Source organism: Streptopelia decaocto (genome assembly GCF_964273445.1).
Source record: "Streptopelia decaocto genome assembly, chromosome: 2".
Lineage (NCBI taxonomy): Eukaryota > Metazoa > Chordata > Aves > Columbiformes > Columbidae > Streptopelia > Streptopelia decaocto.
In genome coordinates, this window is record NC_138655.1 from 35,410,909 (window position 1) to 35,432,667 (window position 21,759).

The 21,759-nt window shown below is 39.3% G+C and overlaps 1 protein-coding gene across 7 annotated transcripts in view; it reads right to left on the bottom strand.

The window, feature by feature from the left end:
• Positions 1-21,759, bottom strand: part of SULF1 (sulfatase 1) — a gene marked incomplete at its 5' end in the record, with an annotated part of 122,412 nt that overhangs the window by 12,035 nt on the left and 88,618 nt on the right. For all 7 annotated transcript variants that reach the window (XM_082044200.1, XM_082044194.1, XM_082044195.1 and 4 more), the window contains 7 exons: positions 1,023-1,269; positions 3,195-3,411; positions 17,764-17,893; positions 18,862-18,918; positions 19,190-19,318; positions 19,870-20,045; positions 21,014-21,164. In XM_082044200.1, coding sequence (XP_081900326.1) covers positions 1,023-1,269; positions 3,195-3,411; positions 17,764-17,893; positions 18,862-18,918; positions 19,190-19,318; positions 19,870-20,045; positions 21,014-21,164 — 1,107 coding nt within the window. The remainder of the gene's footprint in view (positions 1-1,022; positions 1,270-3,194; positions 3,412-17,763; positions 17,894-18,861; positions 18,919-19,189; positions 19,319-19,869; positions 20,046-21,013; positions 21,165-21,759) is intronic.

Below are 21,759 nucleotides of genomic sequence, written 5' to 3' on the forward strand. Positions count from 1 at the left end.
TTCTTCCAACATTTCTAATCAATTCTTTGTTACGTTCCATTATAAAATAAATAAACTCTACAAGTTATTGTTGACTTAATAATATCAATAAATACTTCAATCCTTTTTCTCTGCAAAATTATGGCAGATGCTCTGTGCCTGCTTAGCAAACATACAATGGCTCAGCCATCTTGGAGATTCTTAACCCAATCAGAGATGAAATTGAAAGTGAAATAAAAATCTGTTCAAAGTTTGAAGCCTCTTAACCAAATGTGCCATCCCTTATTTAACCACCAACTGCTGAGAAATATATTCCTCTTGCCACACGAATGTGATTCATCTTCTAAGTATGCAAACCAGTTAAGATCAGAACGTACAGTCAACGGGCTAAAGATCAATAAGAATCAAAGTTAGAGCAAAGAGTTCCAATAAGTGGTTAAAAAAAAGCCAACAGAACATTCAAGTTAAAAAGTGATGCAATGACAAACATATTCATACCAGTGCTGGAAAAAAACAGCTCTACCAAGAGAAAAAAAAGCATGTGGAAGGCCAAGGAGGTGAACTGAGATAGAAAATCCAGCAGACTACAGGTTGAACTTTCGAAGTCTCCATGCCGACAAACAGAAATTACTTAGGGACAGAAACATTCCAATTTTATAGACACAACCTTTCTTGGATTCTGCTTCATCAGAACCTTTCTTTTAATTTTCAAGAATAGCAGAAAGGAAGATTTAGATGCTTATCTCTTCCTATCGTCTTCACAGGCTGGTTAATCCATCATAAGATGCATGTTTTGATAGAGGATGAATTTCCTGTTGGAGATACCTACTCCTCCTCAGAAATAAAACCTAAACTAGATGTCCCCATTTAAAATACATATACTAAAGCTAAATGATTCCACTGAGTAATGAGAACAACTCAAGTTTACCTAAAATCTACAATGACAGTTTTAGGTTCCTAAATATTGTGACTATAAAACTGTAAAACAAAACAAGACAAAACAAACAAACAAACAAAAAACAACACAGAAAAGCCAATAGTACTTGTGTGTCACTCTGACAGAGTTGGGTTGACCTATAGCATCAGTGCCATCAGCAATCATTGTGTCACCAGGACCACCATCAGTTTCCCCTGCTTCTTCCTCATTTTCAACATTGTGACGCTTGGCGATACTTCTGGTCTTTAACACTTGCAGCTCTTCTTCTTCCAGATTTATGTCATATATTTCGCCTTCAAATTCCACAGACAAGGACCGGGTTTGGCGAGTATGAACAAATCGGGGTTTGTATTCTGAAGCAGAAGAAATAAACATTCTCAGTTACATATACATATCTACATGACCTGTGCCATGAACACAAAGCATACTCCAAAGAGCAAGAAAGCTGTTCAGTAAAAATAGCTTATTTTTTCTGTGGCTTTATAGAAATGTATTTAATGATTTTTTGATAAATGTAGGCCCATACTTTCATGAGTATAATGGAGTTTTGATTGCTTCAAGGTTTGCATTTCATGGTAGTCTAATCTACACCACATTTAGCATCTACAGGGTGTTTCAAAAAGATGGACCCATTTGAAATCACTCCATCTCTGAAATCGGGTCCATCTTCTTGAAACACCCTGTACACCTCATAAAATAAATAAAATAAAATCAGTATAAATAAATAAATAAAATAAAATCAGTATCTTAGAAATCAGATATCTAGAAAGACATACTAAAAAAACACAGACCACAGGATTAGAAACCACTCCGGAAATTAAACCATTCAGGACTCTGAAACAGAGTCACCACCAATCAATTGGCAAGTGACACATTTGACTTAAGCTTTAGAAAAAAAATGACTGTTTAAAAGGATAACACCTTTTCCTTTTTAAAGGTAGGGATTAAAGTGACAAGAATCCATGATATATCAGTGTATATGTGTATATGCAGATGAATAAGAATGTTGAAAAGGAGAAAAACATAACAACTGGACTTTTTCTGATGCCCCCTTCAGATGTTTTCCAGACTTCCGCTCTTTTACTCCCCAAGTCACTTTGTCCCAGTTGCAATTGCCATTCAGTCCTTGTTGGTGTCTTGGCAACACCTTCTCTTTCCAAGGTACATGACAGTTGTCTTCCCTTGAAAATATCGCTTAGGGGAATATTCCCCAGTTTGAGAATCACCCAGGCAGTCTGTGACATGCACACTGTGAAACTCCTTAGGTCATACGAAACAAATAGAAGAAATTATATCAACGTAGCTTCTAGTCTGAACAATGAGACAACTCGAGACAGACAATATTGTGGCTGAATGTACAGAGAATAGCAGGGATTCTTGTTCACATCCAGAGTGGGGGAGGCTTAAAATCAGGAAATTTTGTATTATACTGACATTATTTTATTATTTCATAGACATCTGTGCAGCATCTTCTAACTTCTGTGTTTCTCATACGACTTCATTATCTTCCTGTTTCAAAGACCCATCTTTATTTCATTCCCCAGTCTAGTATTCTAGACAGAGAGCAGGAGAATATAGCCTGCTCTTGAATTAAGTCTGAAATCCAAGTCTGCTTGTATTGCTGCAACTACAGAACTTTCATCCCTGAACAGATAGATGAAAATATTTGTTCCATTTAAAATAATGGCTTCTTTAGATAGGCTTCTTTTGTAAAAATCAGTAGCAGAACCAAATCCAAGAACTGCTGTCCTAAAACTCTTCAGCCCATGCTCCACTAGAGGACACTGCAATCTCACTCGTGTCCCTGTGAGGATCCCAGTACTGACTTGCCAGAAAGTCACAGCCGGGCAGAATTGCCGTCCGAAAGCAGTGACAGCACTCATGCAAATGACGGGTTTGGGATATCATCAAACAGTATGTGAAGTCAGTGTTAAGGAGGCACTGGCCGTGTTAGCAAATAACGGCACTGGTCGATCCGCAGACGCCACCGGGTTGTCACGGCCGCGAACGGCGGTAGGTGGCACCAGAGCACCACCAGCACCACCATCACGGCCAGCATCGGCACCAGCCGGAGACTCTGCCTCCCTGGGATCCAAACGATAAATACGGTTGTTGTTATTATTGTTATTACAGAGGCAATTATGTACAACCCGACTGCCAATTACGGATGTATTCATTATGCATGGAGGTGAAAACAAGTGTACCGGGAAGCCAACACTCTGTTCCCCATTTCCTCTGCACTTTGCCTCAGTGGCTCAAGAGATCAGATAACACTTACTTTGCGCATTAGGGTTTCTCAAGAACTGTCTGTGATTTTTCCTTTGAGTCCTGCTGTTTCGGTAATCAGTGTCTCCACAGTTGCAGTCTTTGTCTTTACCGCTGTATCCCCGGGAGTGTATGCTGCGGGTCCTTTTCCTGATGGCGAGGATGTCACTAGATACCTTACACTTGTGAATTCGGAGTTTGCCAGAAGCATCCTCAGTGCACTGCCACTTCTGTGAGAGAGAGAAATGAGGATGATTTCCCAGCAGCCTTCCAAACCCCTGCTGCTTTCAGATGGATCACAAAACAAGAGGGACAAATTTCTTTAAAAATGAAGCAGTCCCTTCAACAACAAACTGAGAAGGGAAACATTTTAAGGGACTAAATTCACTCACATTCTTTTCAACATCTCACTCATGCTAGGCAAACATCAGCTTGAATGAACTAACTACAAATCTGTATTAAAAATACAACCTAGCAAAAAAAAAAAAAAAGATATATAAATCAAGAGTATCTAGACTAAACACATCTCTGAAAGGAGCAAGTAAAAAGTCTTAATTTACTGAGCCACAGAGTACAGCTGTCAGGGCTGTTTTCACCAACGCTTTTTTTTTCTTTGAAAAAACAAACTTGGTTTCTTTGTTCTGTGACTTGGAATTTCTAACATGATTCAGATGAAAATGAAAAATCCCCATAGATGAAGAAGAACTGCTTCACTTATAGGGTTCTTTGGAAAGAGAGAGATGAATTGTGGATGTGATTTATCAAAAAATACATAAGCTAATAACAACATGTAATTTATTTCCTTTCTTGTGGCCAGAGTTAGGACTTGCACCCTAAGACATGTCCCTGTAAACCATGCCACTCAGACTGACAAACATTGCTGGTTTTTTATATTTTACATAAGAAGGGAGAAACCTGAAAGCACGATACCCCCAGCCAATCTCCCTGCACCCCGCAGGTGCAAGAAGGGGAAGAACCTTGGGGACAGTAAACAAATAAATTAGCTTAGATAAACTCCTTTGGATATCCAAGTCTGGAGATTTGTATCAGACTTGGGAGAAAAAGGTGCAGTCTGGAAAGAATACCTGTAAAAATCATTGTATGCTTGCTGAATATCAGAACAAGCGGAGGACAATGAGAGGAAACAGAGTTTTTTCCAGCTTGTCTGCACAATATCTGTCTGACTTGATTATCAACATCGCTGAAACAGATGGAAGATTCCAGGTGGATTTTTCCAGGGGATCCCACTGTCTTCACATTTCAAATTAAGAAGTAACTGGAACTTTAATTTCCTTTCCATATCAAACTGTCTTAAAAAATCTAGATGTCGTTTAAAATAAAACAAACCAAACCACAAACAACACGGATAGGTGCTGACAGATCAGAGCTCCTTTGCCCATGCCCAAACCTTGCCATATATGGCTTCTGGGTTATAGCTGGCACTTGTAACACCCATCATAGGCTAAGAAGCCTGTGGTGATTTTAAGTCAGTTGTAGTGCGAATAACAATAGGAAGAACTAGAAATAGCTATGTTTATTTGTAATTTGAATATAGCTATAAATGACTATAATCCGGTGAGTTTTGTTCACTTATGCATCTTAAGCCACAATGACCAGACTTTATATACAAAGCAAATAAGTTTGGCTGGATAGTGTAGAGAACAAAACTCAATAATGCTATTGGTAACTGGAACGTTTTACTTTTAGTTTCAGCTAAGTTTCCCTGTAACGTGTCCTTTTTTGTTTCTGTGACAGAATAGAGTTTCTTTCTCTTGCCTCATTAATAATAGGAAGATGGATGCTGGTCCTAATGAAGTCCCCAATTTAATTTTTGAAATGGACACTAATATCAGAGCACGCACATTCCTTTAAGTCTCTTCCATTAACTAATGGCTGCTCTGGACTGTTTTGGGAGGTGCCATCAACCTGACTGAAGAATGAAGAAAGAAAATAAAGCCTCAGGTAGATTTGCTGACCTGATAACCAGAGGAGTGAGCTGGTGTGGCTCTGAACTGCAGCAGTGTGAGAGCACACGTGGACTGAACTAAAAGCTGGATCCAAAGCCCGGAGCCCTTGCCTGTGGATCAGCATGACTTCGATCCCAGAACAGTAAATCATGTGCAAAAGGCCATGGACTTGCACAAGTCTGATAGCTGCCTGACAAATTACACTCATGCCCAGAATTTTAGTGTAAACTTACACCTACAAGTGACAAGGTGACTTTCTACAAGTAAAGGTGTCCAAGAGCTCTGACACTTTGCAGGGTTTTATTCTGCAATAGTGTGCTTACTCTTCCTACCGCAGCAAGAGAAGCTTGTTACACGATAAGAACTGGCTGCACCACTATATTTCCTGTGTGTATTTGGTACGTTACATTTATAAACATATGGCACTAGTTTTTAATGTTTCAAAAGCAACATTTGAAAGTAAAATAAGTAGCCTCTTTACCTAACATTAATTAGAGCAAGAGATTCCAGAAGTGGTTTCAATAGCCATTTAGATCACTTTTAACAGTATTCTGACTAACATTGAAACAGGACTTTTATGTGTCTAGTACAAGCCAATAATAGTTCTCTATTTAAAACAGTGATTAAAGGTGATTCAGTTAGTCTTTTTTTTTTTTTTTTAATTTTACTTTGACAAGTATTGTTATAAAGATGCTGCACAATTCTAAGATAGAATTTTTAGACTAACTTTCCTGAATCTCTGCCCATGAGCAGGTACTATGCAGTAAGTCATAATGGTCCTTCTGCTCCCATTTGGATCTATAAAATGCATTAGCGCACATAAAAGAAGACTCTGACCGATGTGCTGTCCCTTCCCCTACCCTGTTTTCTACTTTTCCTTCTACTATGAATACTAAACTACTCTTTGAAATCCAGGACTATTAGATTCAGTTTCTAGGTCCCCACTTCCCCATCAGTAAAAAAATACTGGCACACGCACAAATTAAATATACCTCCATTTAAATTTTAATTAACATATGTTTTTTTATTTTCGCCATGTTTATCTTCCTTCTCGTAGTGATATTTCACAAGATTCCTAAGCCAATTCACTGTTGTCATAGGAATATGGGATAGTCCCTGCTTCTAGCTCCATGCTGACTTAGGGACCCGTGCACTGATATTTTTTTCCCTCAGTAGGAGAAAAGAGGCCTAACTCAGAATTAAAAAAAAAAAACAAAACAAACAAACAACAGAACCCCAAAAAAACAACAAAACCCAACAGCTAGTGGGAGAAGAAAAGCAGGACCCTGCCATTTTTCTGCAACAAACTATTATACAATTTCAGTCATGTTATAAAACTTAACCTGGGTCAGCCTTTTTCCCTGTCATTAACTCATCCTTTCTTTCTTTCATCTCATTTTGTCACCCACCCTCCAGCAATTATTTCCCTCTCACCTCAGCTCCCCACCTCTAGGTTTCCTTCTGCTTCAATTTAACTTCAGAGGAGAAGCAAACTTGGAAGAGGGTCCTTAATACTCCCACACCAACAGAGTCCTGAAACTCTCCACCTGAGAGCTGGTGGGACAATCTTCCTCTGAGGGGCTTTGCTGGTTTTACAGCCACCCCAAACCAAGCAGGGTGTGCTCTGCAGATTCTCTTGAGGCTGGGTCCATATGTGCTGGCTTCCAGCTATTCCCACAGCCCTCCCTGCCTCTGGCAGCAAATTGCAGAGGCAGCTTAAGAGAGGCAGATGTGTAAAAGGTTTGAGCATCCTATGAGGAGTGGCCAAGGAGTTTAGGTTTGTCTAGTTTGAGAAAAGGAGGCTGAGGGGCAATCTCATTGCTCTCTACAGCTTCCTGAGAAGGGGAGGAGAGGGAGGTGCTGAGCTTTTCTCCCTGGTGCTCAGTGATAGGACACATGGGAATAATTCAAAGCTGGGGAGGTTCAGACTGGACATTAGGAAGCATTTCTTTACTGAGAGAGTGGTCAAACACTGGAACAGGCTTCCTAGAGGGGTGGTCGATGCCGTAAGTCTGCCAGTGTTAAGGAGGCATTTGGACAGTACCTGTCACAATATAGTTTAACTTGCAGTCAGCCCTGAAGTGGTCAGGAAGTTTAACTAGATGATCATTGTAGGTCCCTTCTATCTGAAATATTCTATTCTATTCTATTCTATTCTATTCTATTCTATTCTATTCTATTCTATTCTATTCTATTCTATTCTATTCTATTCTATTCTATTCTATTCTATTCTATTCTATTCTATTCTATTCTATTCCATTCTATTCCTTTCCATTCTATTCCTTTCCATTCTATTCCTTTCCATTCTATTCCTTTCCATTCTATTCCTTTCCATTCTATTCCTTTCCATTCTACCCTATTCATTCAGAAGCTCAAGGTGTTTTAACTGCTGCCAAACCTGAAGTTTAAACCTGTAAGTATGCGTACTTGTTCCATGGTGGGCAGGCAAGCACTGGACTGCAGCAGGACTGCAGCAAGAGCTTTTCCTCAGATGATGTCATTGGCATGATACATTTTCTCCTCGGGGTAGAAGTTTGCCCTTATAAAGTCATTTCAAAGGCAGAGGGGAGCAAATGGGATGGTTAGAAGGGTATTATTTGTATTGGTGGCTTTGCTTTGTGCTGCTACTGGCAGGGCTCCAGTTGCGACTTAGAGCTGCATGAGCAAGACAACAGCATATGGCTTCAAAACTACCCTGGGTCTCAGTTTCCTGCTATTAATCAGTTTGTGCCACAGCCTTAAACTTAAGTAAGTCTATTTCATTAGTGAATATAAACACAGCATAAAATATATATTCAGCATGAATCATTGTGATGTGCTGCACTGTCAATATCCAGTTAAGCAGGATTTGAAACCAAGTTTGTTTGTGACAGCTTTGAGAGAGCTGCTGCCCTCCTATATAGAGGGGAAATTAATAAGACAATTCATGAAAGGTGTCTTAACCATAGGCAAGATGAGGGTTTCTATCAAATGTAATTACTTGGTATCTGCAGTAGACAATGTTAAGCATCTTGTCAGATTTTATCACAAAAATATAAAACCCTGAAAAACATGCAACTGGAAATATAACATGGCGACAATATTTTTACAGGTGCTTTTTCATTTTGGTAATGTATGACTGACTTTGAGTATTATTGCTCACCCTAGGGAATATCAAGGCATGAAAAGGAAGACTTCATGAATTTAAACATGTCCTCAAGATCTCATTTCCCTTTTTTCCTGTTTCAAAAGGTATGATTAAAATTTGAAAACATTTTAGATGAAAATACCATCATGGGCTGCGTATGTGTATACCATTTTCCTCCCTTAGCAGTAACCAGATCAGGGTGAGTGTCAGGGGACATGTTGTGACAATACTAGTAAGGGAGTCTGGTTTAGGGCTGTGCTGCCACAATAAGAACGGAGTCTTGTTTTTGCTTTCTCTGTGCCATTTGAAGAGGGCATGTCACACAGCATATTGAAAAGTGCCGTGTAATTAGCTGGCTATGGCAAACAGCACAGAGGAGCAGCAGTTTATTTCTGCTGAACTGGAGCTGAATACAGTGAAATTTTTACAGCCTAAGGCTGTGTCCTCTACACATTCCCACAGAGCAGTTATGAACCTTGGTCCTGATCGAAGCCCCTAAATGCTCCTGGAAATATTAATCTTTGTCGTTACATCTCAGCAGTATTTGAATATTGTGTGTGATTGCAGCTGTTTAACAGAGATGGTGTGCTAGGTTCACTCAGGGGATATGGAATTGCTGCATTTTTGTGGAACAAAAATCTCTTCCTTCATTTTAGAGCTGGATTGATGCTGTCTGTAAGGGAAGAACCCAATTTTTGCAGCACTTCCTCATAACTGGACCACTTTCTATTGAAGCATGCACAGATCCAGAGTCTGCCGATGTGAATATATTCAAAGATAATTATTTATATACAGCCTTACTCCCTGAGAAAGTGTTCCTGAAAAGTGCAATGGTCAGTGATTCAACAGGTAGGGGATCAATTTGTCCTATAGTAACTGATGTAATACAGAGGGAAATGTATGACAGAATTCAGAAATACACTAAGTTAAATGCACAGGGATAGAACTGGAGGAAAAAAAGAATGAAGACATTAATCAGTGCATAACAGAAATAACTATATCAAAATTGCCAATTTTGAGCTACTTCACAGTGTTTAAGAAATGGAAGGGAGAGAAAATAGCCTAGGAAGTTTACAGACTACACAATTCCACATTCTTGATGTACAGATAAGATTGATTTTAAGTGTCAAAGTTACAGCAGTTCTCTAGTTTATAAAAAATGCATGGACTGCATTGCCCGCTCTAGAAGGGTAGGCACTTAGGTCAGGACATCAAATATTTCACCTCCACCAGATCTATTAGGTTGCCTGCAGCTACCACTCAACATCAACAGATTTCTGTTTTAATTCAGTAAATGTCCACTCTCAGGCACGAACAAATAGGAGCCAATCAAAAGGATAAATTTAGTCTTGCAGTTATAAAAAGCAATAATGATAGTAAGCTAGTCATATACATTTAATTTGCAGAAGACTTAGTTTATACTATATTTCACTGGATACTTTAAAATAAAAACTCTGTAAAAAAAGAACTTTGAAGTACTACTACAGAAAGTGATAGAAATAATTATTGCATAATCTATGTTTTCTGTCTAAACATTTTTGGTACACAAAATTGCTTTTTATGGCACCATTCTACCAAAATTCTTTCTGTTAGAGAACACTGGTAAAATGGTGGTAAGAATGCTGAACACAGTCATGCATTGAAAGAGATGAAACCAGCGATCTTCCTGGACTGGAATATCTCTGGATTTTATCCAGAATAGGGCTGGTATTTTAGATTAAGAATTGCTTAAGTTTGAAGAACTTTCAAATCTGAGAATGCCTGCCCACTGTTTAACAGGAAACTTAAATATTTAGGCTGAAATCTGAAATACTTATGCTGAAATTTGAAATAACATGCTTTGAAGTATTATTTTTAGAGATAAAGGGACTTATCTTCATATCTGGTTTTAACTCATAAGCAGAGTTGTATTTTAATAAGAAATATCATAATTTTTGGCAATTCCTATGAATTCTTGAGCAACTAAGTTGCAGGCATGATCCTGTCAGCTCTGAAGGATGACTCTGGAGGGTTTAAAATGAGCAATCTCTGCAAGAGCTGTTTGCGAAAGCACTGAAGTATGTACTTAGTTTTAAGCATATAAGTGGTCCCAAACATATGCTTCCAGTAAAACCTGTGTAGAGATGCTCTGCTGAATTATTACCAAGAAAAGGTGGTGTCAAGGGGCAGATGGCAAAGACGAGCCAGCTTTGAACAAATGTTCTGGTAAAACAGGTTGATCGCCAGTATCTTTCAGCTTCTGCAGGTGTCAGGGGGTTGTTCTGAAACCAGTAGGATCCATGAGTGATGTTTATATACTATATCATAATTTTAATTGGGTTTTAGTGGGTGCTTGGGGTCTGGCTGTCAGTTGCTGGCCAGCCATCTGACATTTCTGGCCAGCTCTTACCAGCTTATGTGTTTTTATTCATACTCCACAGCTGGTCATAAAGCTGACCTTTACAAATGTATGGTCTGTGATATTTATTTTATGAGAACATAGATAGTTGAGCCAAACCAGACTGCACCTAATAAGCCCCACTCTAATTTCCTTTACAATATTATCTGTAAGCTGATTGATGGCAAGTGTTCTTTTAGCATTACAAATAGACATGCTTTCAACTGAATGCTGATATAATGTGATAAATACGAAAAATAACAATAAAATTAAATTCTTATGCTGGACTTTTCAACGATGAAGGATGCGTGGGAGACAACAAGTATGTATAGACTACATAACATGCTCTTTGGATCAGAGCCAGAAGAATCTTGCACATTTACCACAAAGCTGATGCGTGGATTCAGCAACATGTCTCCAGTGACTACCTGTATAGCCTCAAATCACTGTAAAATACATTGAATCATCAAACAGAATCACAGAATCATAGAAACATTTCAGTTGGAAGAGACACCCAAGATCATTGAGTCCAACCGTTAATCTAACTCTAGCACTAAACCATGTCCCTAAGAATCTCATCTAAACGCCTTTTAAACACCTCCAGGGATGGTGACTCCACCACTTCCCTGAGCAGCCTGTTCCAGTGTCTGACAACCCTTTCTGTGAAGAATTTTTTCCTAATATCCAATCTGAACCTCCCCTGGTGCAACTTGAGGCCATTTGCCCTTGTCCTATCACTTGCTGCTTGGGAGAAGAGACCAACCCCTCCATGCTACAACGTTCTTTCAGGTAGTTCTAGACAGCGATAAGGTCTCCCCTCAGCCTCCTTTTCTCCAGGCTAAACAGCCCCAGTTCCCTCAGCTGCTCCTCATCAGACTTGTGCTCCAGACCCCTCACCAGCTTTGTTGCCCTCCTCTGAACTCTCTCTAGACAGAGACCTCTCTATTGAGTCCTAATCTAACTAAAATCTCAGTCTTCAGGTGTATTCTCCAAAAGGAACATTATTTCTTTAGGGTGCTTTTGGGATACACTTCTCAGGAGGAAACACAATATTCTGCATCTCTAAAGTTGAAGTACATGAAAAAAGAGCACAAGGAAGGTTAGTGGCTAGAGTGTTATACCTGTCTATCTTGGTTTGAGTTCACAGGCCTGCATGTCATACCAACACGGGCAGCACGATACATTTTTCTGTTCTGCCCACTGTCAGTGCTCATTGGAGCTGGCATCAGAGTACTGATCTTTACAAGTTTCAGACCTTTGCTGTTCACAAACTGTCAGGTAGTGCTGAGCAGATGGTAGGAGATGTATGCCCATAAAACAAACAGCCCTGTGTCTGGGTTTCATTGCTGAGTCATTCAACCCAAGAGCTGCAATTTTAAACACAAAGCTTCACAGTCCTCATTTTGGGAGGGTGGCTTCTTTTTTTTTTTTTTTTTTCTTACCCCTGTTGGGAAAATTTTAAAATAATGTTGTGGTTTGTGTAATTTTTGTAAGAGGAAAAAAAACTGATTATAAAGAATGGATTATAAAGAATGGATTGAACAGTACACTGCAGACACCCAGCCTATCAGTCGCAAGAGCTTGAAAGGTAACTGCTATCTGGGAAACAGTGCTAAGTCCCAGAAGTCAAAATTATGCCTCAGGAAAATTCCTATGACTCAGACTGGTAAAGAGAAAAAGAACAAATACTTATGAATTAACTCAACTCATTAATTACACGTTTAGGTAAGGCAAGAGAGAAAGAAAAAGTAGAAATGAAAACACAGTTAACATATTTGCTAAGTATCCAGAAGAATTTCATGAGTGAGAAGATGGAGTGAGTTCAACAAAAATAACCTGCCAGAGGATTTAAGAGCAGCTTGCCTCTAAACCTCCTGAACTAACATATATTCTCATCTCAGGTTGTTTCAGTGGAAATGTGAGAGGAGATTTGTGTCATGATAAGGTTGTATTATCCAGAGAAACATTTGTTCACATGCTATTATTTCTGCTCTATTGGAAAAATAACAAAGTTTTAGTTAAAAGTTTGTACTGATTGTTTCCCGTTTTAAAAGAACAGCAACATTAGCAATGTTGCAGATGAATAGATATTTCTATACTGTGTACCTTATTACAGTAAAGCTGAGAGGGGAAATATGTATCCAGGAAATATAAATAAAACCTGAAAACCATTTAAGTGCTAAAACCCATCAACAGTCACTACTAAACCAACAGGGCTCAATCAGGTGACCTCAGTAAGTTACACAGCATAAACTGGTGACAAATTTGGCATATAAACTATGAAGGAAACCTCTTGCTCCCATCATAATTTCTTGAGCGCTCTCTGCAATGTGCAAGAGGGACCGTAAAGGAAAATTTTATGCTACCCCAAGCCCCAGAGCTGAGCAGAGAGCCCACCCTGCTGCTGCTCCCTTGGCAGGGGGAGTGAACCTGGCCTGGGTGTGATGGGACCGGCTGTGCTGTGGGTGAGTGCAGGTCAACAGCTGGGTCACGGCGGGAGACGAAACCTAGTCTGTATCCAAATATGATACTGGCAAGTGACTCATAACTCACAAGATGGACAAAACTAACAGCACTTCCCAAGTTAACGAAGCTGAAGAGGAGAAAGAAAACATGAAATCCTCAAGTCCAGGTATTAAGCAAGCAAAAAATTGAGAGCATGAGCAGTTGCTGGAAGGAACATCTGGAGGTCATTTAGTCCAATCTCCTTCTCAAAGCAGGAACAACATTATTAGGTTTTGAAAGTACCCCTGGATGGACCTTCCACAGCCTCTTTGGGCTCCAGAGTTTAATTACTCTTATGGTAACTCTTTTTTTTTTTTTTTTTTTTTCCACACACCTAGTCAGACTTTCCCTTGCTGCAACTTGTCTGTTACTTACAGGCCTTTTGCTGTGCACCTCCAAGAAGTGCCTGGGTCTGTCTTCTCTTTAATTAGCCATTAGTTAGTTGAAGGAAGCAATTAGATTCTCCCTTCCCCTTCCATTCTCCTGGCTAAACAAACCTCTGTCCCTCCTCAGTACTTCCTGACCATCTCTGGAGTCCTCCACTGGACATGCTCCAGCTTGACAAAGTCCCTCTGCTACTGGAGGTCCCAGCCTGAACACGGCACTCCAGCTGCAGCCCACAAGCACCATGTAGAGGCCAAGACTCACTTCCCACTACCTGTTGGCTCTGCTCTTGCTAATGCACCTCAGCAGGCGTGGTCCTCTCCTCCTCAAGAGCTCGCTGCTGACCCAAGGGGATGACTACACGAACATAAACATGAACGTATCCGTGCAGTCATGCACATCTCTTCTGATATGCTCTCAGGGAGGTGAGGGAGCTTTTGGAAAGTGTTCTTCCATAAAGGGGATTAGGAAAAAATAGCAAGGGGAGGGTGCTCTACAAAAAAAGTGATGCAATCAGTCAATGGTGCTAAAAAATTTAAGTTAAAAAAAATCATGCTGAAAGTAGTTTAACTGAGATTTGTGTAGGCATTTACTAACTATTTTTTCATAATGAAACAAAACCTTTTTTTTTTTTGGTAACCCATAAGCCTTACTGATTTGCAGCTAAATGTAATCTATAATCTAAATTCCTTATCTCTTTTTGGCAAGCAGTCACTTAGAACTTAAAAAATATGGAATAATCATAGCAATTATACAGATGTTTAATATTTTCTTTTTTTTAATTGCTATATTTATCTACTTTTGGATAGACATTGGGCATAGAAAAAATTGAAATTTTGAAACTTTTAATTAAAAAAGGTTTCTTTTTTATTTTTTTCTTTTTTTTTTTTTTTTTTTTTTAATTAAGAAGTTACTTATTAAATAGAAAATAAGCTGAAACAATTCTTTTCCTGAGTACCACATCCCTGGAGATTTTGGAACTAGCAGGTCTCAGGATCACACCTCGTTGTAATACAGGAAAAACAAATTTTCTTCTTTTTCAACTCCCAATTGTGTTCTCTGTTTCAAATGAACTAGTTATTGACTGAAGTAAATTAAAATGAAGAACAAGCTCTAAATGTACTAGACAGTACATTGGTGTATTAATTCACCAAATGCTTATTCTTAGTTTCAGACATTTAGCAGCAACTTCCCACAGACCAGTAATTTCATCATTTAAAAATCTGTCAGCAATCAGTCATTCTGTGAAGGCAATTTTAATTTAAGTGATGTTAACTGCAACCGATAAGAGTAAATGTAGGAAGTGTTATAAACCTCTATAATTAAAATGAAGATTTTTTTTAATATATTCACCTACATAATTTAAATTAAAGATACTAATCTCAAAAGATAAAACAAAGTTAAGACACACATAACAGTATTTCCTTTTTCGCTCTTCCAAGAGGTGTAAAATGACTGGGGAAAATCTGCTGGAGGAGGCCCATATTAAACTGCAATTCCTCATGTTGTACATCACAAACGATCGGGGTGAAAGTAAAATTATTTGGCCTATTAACTTTTAATTTTCTTTAAGAACATTTCTACTTGGAAAAAATCCTGCAGACACTTATTTCACACTGCAATGCCTTGTTGATGTTCATGTTGTTTCCAATGCCACTTTTTAAATTCCCACCCTTTCTATTCTACGGTGACTTCTCTGTAGGAACTGCACATCACCTGTCCCTGAGAGAGAAACTGCTCTTGCTCTGGCTGACGGGAGGTTTCTGTATAGAATCACAGAATCATAGAATAATTTCATTTGGAAGAGACACTCAGGATTACTGAGTCCAACCATAACCTAACCTAACTTTAGTAATAAACCATATCCCCAAGAACCTCATCTAAACACCTTTTAACCACCTCCAGGGATGGTGACTCCACCACTTCCCTGGGCAGCCTGTTCCAATGCCTGACAACCCTTTCTGTGAAGAATCTTTTCCTAATATCCAGTCTGAACCTCCCCTGACAGAACTTGAGGCCATTTTCTCTTGTCCTATCACTTGTTACTTGGGAGAAGAGACCAACTCCCTCCATGCTACAACCTGCTTTCAGGTAGTTGTAGACTAGCGATAAGGTCTCTCCTCAGCCTCCTTTTCCCCAGGCTAAACAGCCCCAGTTCCCTAAGCCACTCCTCATAATACCTGTGCTCCAGGCACAGTTAATTTTGGCACCCTGGCAAAAGGCCTCCTGGATGTTAAAAGTATCAAGAACAACCTTGGTCTCTTTGTTTAAACAAATAATTTGTATACACTGATGGCTAGGTCTGAAAACTGATCTTAAAAAGGTCACTTCAGTCCTGCATTTCATTCAGCCATGAAGGATGGCTGTGGAGCTGATGTATCTTCAGCGTTTAAAGGACCTTGATGGAAGTTTGTAGGTGTGAGAGCCACTACTAAACACCATTGCTCTTGTAAGCGCTGTGCTGGCTCAAGGCCTTCTCCCTCCATCTTTTGTTCAAACAGGATTCACCAATATGGGATGGAAAGACAAGTCTACTGTGGTGGGCGGGCAACAGGGCTGTGAGCAATGTTTTCTACTGCTCCAGGTATGAGATCTGGTCAGGACACTTAACCTTTTCTACTTATGTGTAGAAAAGTAAAGTTATTCCAAACCTGGATTTTGGCATAAGAGGTAATAAATATAAGAAATAATTGCAAAGATAATATTTTTGTATTTTAAAACTAAACATTTTAGCGTCTAACAGTCTAAATTACTCCATTGATCTCCTTTTGCGTCTATAAAAATATTCAGTTTTTCACATTTAATCTGTGTTTACAATGGCAGTGTTTGAACCCCTGAAAACTTTGCCCTTGGGTGAGACTGCAGTATTGTGTATATCCCTTCAAAAGTGGCTGCGTTTAAGGAGCATGTGTGAGGTGAGAGCTGTGGCAGAGGACCTCACCGAGGACGTGCCAACCAAAACATATTCCAGTCAAATCTGGGGTTAACCAAGATTTACTGCAACACTAGGCTCTAATGAAGGAGAAAAGGAACGGTAGGGATGGAACATTTCTCTAAGTGAGCGGGTTCTCCTCAGCACCATCCAGTTTGCTGTGTGGACCTCTACCTGCCCTGGAAGAAGCACCATGGGTGGCTGCAGATGGAAGCGGAGCACAGTGGGTCTTTATGCTCTCATGCAAAACAGCTCACCAATATCTCAGCGCCAGGCCTATGGCTGGCTGCAGTGGTCTGAGCAAACATCTGAGGGAAAGGCGAAAGCGCCTGCCTGGGAGAAATCGCCTCACACTCCTCAGGGAAGGTGTGTGGGGACAGGGATGGAGGCGAAGGACAGCAGACCAGGCAGGACCTGACGTCTGGGGCCGCCAGCGTGTGCCTGCTTGGAGGTGGTGTCAGTGGGAAGACATACAGCTCCTTTCCATATCTCCCCAGTAAATTCATCTTTGTACATTACCGTAGGTATAGCATTAATTCAGAGTGGATGGAAGAGAATTTAGAGTCAGGCTCACTTTTTCTTATTAGCTCCCTTCCTGTACATGCACTACAGAGCTGCAGGTATAAGAATACTAGTCAGGGGTGCAGTAACTTCTGGTTTTATGAGCAGGCAATTAGACCTTTGTATCAGAGTCAGGCATTATGCTGAAATCATTAAGGCCAAGAGAAGAAAAGGTAATGCTTCGGTATGGATATAACTGTCTGAATCCTCACAGCAACCTGAAACAGCAAATGCTTCTGGGCAAGGGGACTCTTCTGTTAAAGGTGTTTCAATAAGTAACACAGCATGATGATTACCAAGTGTGTTGTCCAGTTGTTCATCCCAGCAAATGAAATCATGTGTAACCATAGAACTAACCAGTTTGCTTCAGTAATTCTGAATTAGCCCAACGAGTACAAGCTTTCCTGTTCAAAAAGATCTCTCCGTTATTCATCATTGTAATTGAATTATCTTGTGTATTTAGCAATACACTGAATTAGAGAAAAAGTATTTATCTAATATTGTATTTAAGCATGTGAGTTTTACCATGAGCCCTGTACTGAGACAGCAAACTAAGGAACAGCTCTCCAATGCCTTAAATTGGATCATTGCTTAGAGCAATTCGCATCCAGTTTTCTTTGCTCTGGAGATATTCGGAATAATGTCAAATTCTTCAAACTCTTTTGACCTCTAATGAAAAATACTTACTTCCCTGTGGCACATAGAAGATTGTAGTTGTTTGTGGCTTACCTGTCCAGGTTGTTCACAGGCTGTCTGGTATCTTGCTTGTTGGCATAATTCCTTTACTCTCTCATATTTTGGTAGTTGATTAGACTGCTGAGTGTTTTTGTTGGTTTCCTCCTTCTTGCGTAGAAATTTGCTTTAAAAAATACAGTTTAATATTTTAGATATATTCTTCTAAATTCTGGAGATTATGGATTCAACTAGAAAAGCAAAGCTACTTGAAGATTTCTGTTACTGACCTTCAGTGTAGGTCATGTAGTGAAAAAAGGCTCAAGTGATTTGCTGGAAATTACCCAGAGAGAAATAAAGGTTGCTGAAATACGCCTAACTGGTACAGTTCAGCACCATTCATACATAAATGTATGGTCTTTCACAAAGCAAAATACTGAAGCTGTACTTGCTTGGTTGAAAAGCCCAGCTGAAAAGACTACAAGGCTTCCATGCTCATCCAGCACTAGCTTGGCCATATCTTATATATTACAATGTATCTTATATGCACTGTTTTGGACTACATCACACAAGATTTCCATAATCTGTAAAGCTATACACTGCCACAAGGAAATTGTTGTAAAATTTTTACCCAGAGAAATTTTTCGCAGCAGTAATTGGCAAGGTACAAGGATGTAAAGAAATGAAAGAAGAAATGAAAAGAGGAGCAGTTATAGTCATAAATCTCATTTACACATAAATCTTTTCTGAATTAGAATAAAAATGAAGAATGCTTCCAATATGTGATGGAAAATAGAAAATCATTTGATATGAGGACTCTGCAGAGCTGGATTTGAAACAGAGATTTGGAAAGAAAATGAGTTAGATGATGACATAAGTGGTCACAAGTACAATGTTAGAGGAAAAGAAGGTATAGGCTACAAGAGTTGCCAGAAAAGCATGCTTCCAAGCATGAGGTAGAGACTGGGGAGCATAGCAGCTTGCAAAGCCAGTGGTGGGAAACTAAGAAACAAGTCAGGCCTGTAAGTTTGCTTGCAAGTTTTACTACTTTGCTAGCCATGAAAAAGAAGAGGAAGGAGCAGAAAGGAGAGCATGTACAGGAGAGTGTTCCCAGCAGGCAGGCTCTCCCCAGACTCTCTCACCCCTAATAATTACCCTCTTTCCACCAGAAATGTGTCACGCCAAATTTTGGTCTTCTTGTTTGTTCGAAACCTGAAAGCAAAATAATAATATTTACTGCTAGCACCTATGTATAGCACTGCTAGTATTAACAACTTATTTAAAAAAACCCCCGAACACCTCTCTGCTTATCTATACCTGCAATTTTATAGATATGCTATTTAAGAGACTCTTCCAATGTGAAAGCTGTTGTTGGCATGACACAGATCATTTTCATAGAATCTCTTTTTCCACTCAGTTGTTGATTTACTTAGGTGTTTCCTTCTGAACTGGCTAAAAAAAAAAAAAAAATGTTGGTACCCACCTGTTTCCTGGTCTCTCCAAGTCCAGAAGCTTTAGGACAGATTTGCCATCCATATCTGGAGGCGTGTCAAGTCCTGCTATATCCAGAATCGTTGGAGCAAGATCAATATTCAGAACTATCTGAGGCACTCTGCAAATCAGCAGAAAAGGTCATAGTTGTCATGTGTTCAATATGTAAGTCTTCACATTCTCTTGGAAATAGAATGGTAATTAATGTTTATCAGGGCTTTGAAGATGTGAAGCTGTATCGAAACACTATGTTTAGAAAATCCTCTTTGAAAGCTACAGTTCTGAGAATGACAGGCCAGTACTGCACACTGTCGTCACAAAGAAAAAGCGAAGCACAATAAAACAAGAAGGTGAAGTAGCCACACTACTCTTATCTCATTGACAATGAGAGCATGATGCCATCCATTCTGCTAAACCAGAAGGTGAACATCTACTTTCTAAAAGCAAACCCCAAAGCCTGTCTCTACGGGGCTGCATATTAAACAACTTTCTCACTCGTGTTATAATTTACAGTATGCAAAATTAAATATATTACTCTTTTTTAGGAGCCATTGCTCTCTAATAATTAGGACATCCTTCATGAAATGAAACTAGACAGAGTGATAATTACATTTGCTTAGAAACATTTTACATTAGGTTCAACAGCTGTGCTAGAGACATAAGAGAACATACACTGATCCCGGCTCTACACTTGGACCACGAATAAAGAAAGGAACTCGAATATCAAAGTCATATGGCATTGACTTCCCCTTGACCAGTCCGAACTGCCCGATATGGTAACCATGGTCAGCAGTGTAAATAATGTAGGTATTCTCCAGTTCTCCCATCTCTGCAAGCATTTGGTATAACTGCAACACAGCATAGGAAAACTCCGAATTAAACGTAGTAAAACATGTTTTGTGCATAACCATCATGTATAATGATTTATTTACATGCTTAAATTCACAGAACAAAACATGGCATCAATTAGGTTGTTGAAACAGACATTCTGGGGACTGACATTTTAAAATCTCTTATCTACTGTTCTGCTGAAAAAATCAAGTTCAATTTCACATTTGACAGAGGGTAAAATTAAATAGGTCCAGAAAATTAGAATAGTAAAATATGATAATACTAGTGTAGTTGCATTAGTATATCCAAAAGGCATTGTGTACTGAAACACAGCTTGGGAAAAAAAGGTCTGCTACAGCTTTAGGGGAAGTGGTACTCAGATTTGATTTACTGTGTTAGTCTAAAACTTTCTCATTCCTTATAGTTGTGGGCTTGGGAAAAGGTTGTAAATTTTTATTAAAGTTTAAAGAAATCTCTCTAGGGGAAGATCTTTTGTCATGGTGCTTGATTTTGGAACAAAAAGTCATGCAAAGTACGGCTAATAGTTCATGTATCACGTTATTTATAATTAGCTGTACACTACATTGCCTAACTTCTGCGAACACTAGCAGACTGACACCTGAGTTGCTGTGATTTGCCAATTCCCAGATTTCAGCAGAAGGACAAACTGTGAAGGGAGTACATTTATCCATGTGTACACGCAGGTGATGCATATTTTCTTAATATCACGCTTTATATTAGTCCCAGTGACTTTTCCCTTAAAAGAAATTCATCAGCTTATTTACCCAGTAATTAAGAGAAGCAATCAAGGACTCTGGCACTATGTTGCAGAGAACCAGAATTCATTTCTACTGGGAATACGTGGAGTAATTCTTTGTAGCCCAAGAGCTTTCCCCAGGCTGTGGTTGGTGAAGATAAAAAAGTAATTAATTTACTTTTGTTACGGACTAATAAGAATGTATTCGCAATAGTTTCTTGGACTCACTCTTTCCATAGAGTCGTCGACTGACATCAGGGTCTGAAGTCTTTTGCGCTGCAAGACGTTTGTAAACTCCATGTGGATAGGCAGCATGGGCCCTGTGTACTGCATGATCCAGTGCTTATCCATGTTTGGTGCATAGTTATAGCTTGGAGTGCTGGGAAGAAAAGAAATGATCTGGAAAGTTGTGCAGCATCACAGGCATCAGAGGAAGTTGGGAACTCCTCTAACACAGGAATAGCCAACAGCCAGTTAAATCACACATGTGGTATCTGGTGTTTCTAATGTCATCTATCAAGGAATATCACTGCAGTGGTTTCCAAGCTTCATAATTTCCTAAAAAAATTTTAACTACTTGCTTTCTGAGCTTTCTTTGAAGCTCAAAGACCACTACCAGATCCATGTTAATATTTGGGATATGCCAAAACGTATTTCTCAAACAAATCTAGAAAAATGAAGGAAGTCAGAGATCAAAGATGACTACTCCTTAGTATTAAGGTAAATTGCTCTGATGCTGTCACTGGGGACTTTCCCTTTATAGTAACACAAGTTAAATGAAACTCACGAGAAAGATATTTTCCTGTGGGATGAAGAAATGTGGTAGTCAGTACAAAGAACAGCAACAATTGAGTTATCAGGTTTCAAGATACCCCAAAGAGCGAGAGCACTGACTTTTTTCCCTTCCTCCTCACTAAAGGTGAACACATGCATTGCAGGACCCCAAGTGCAGCCCTCCTGGGCCTGGCTGCCTG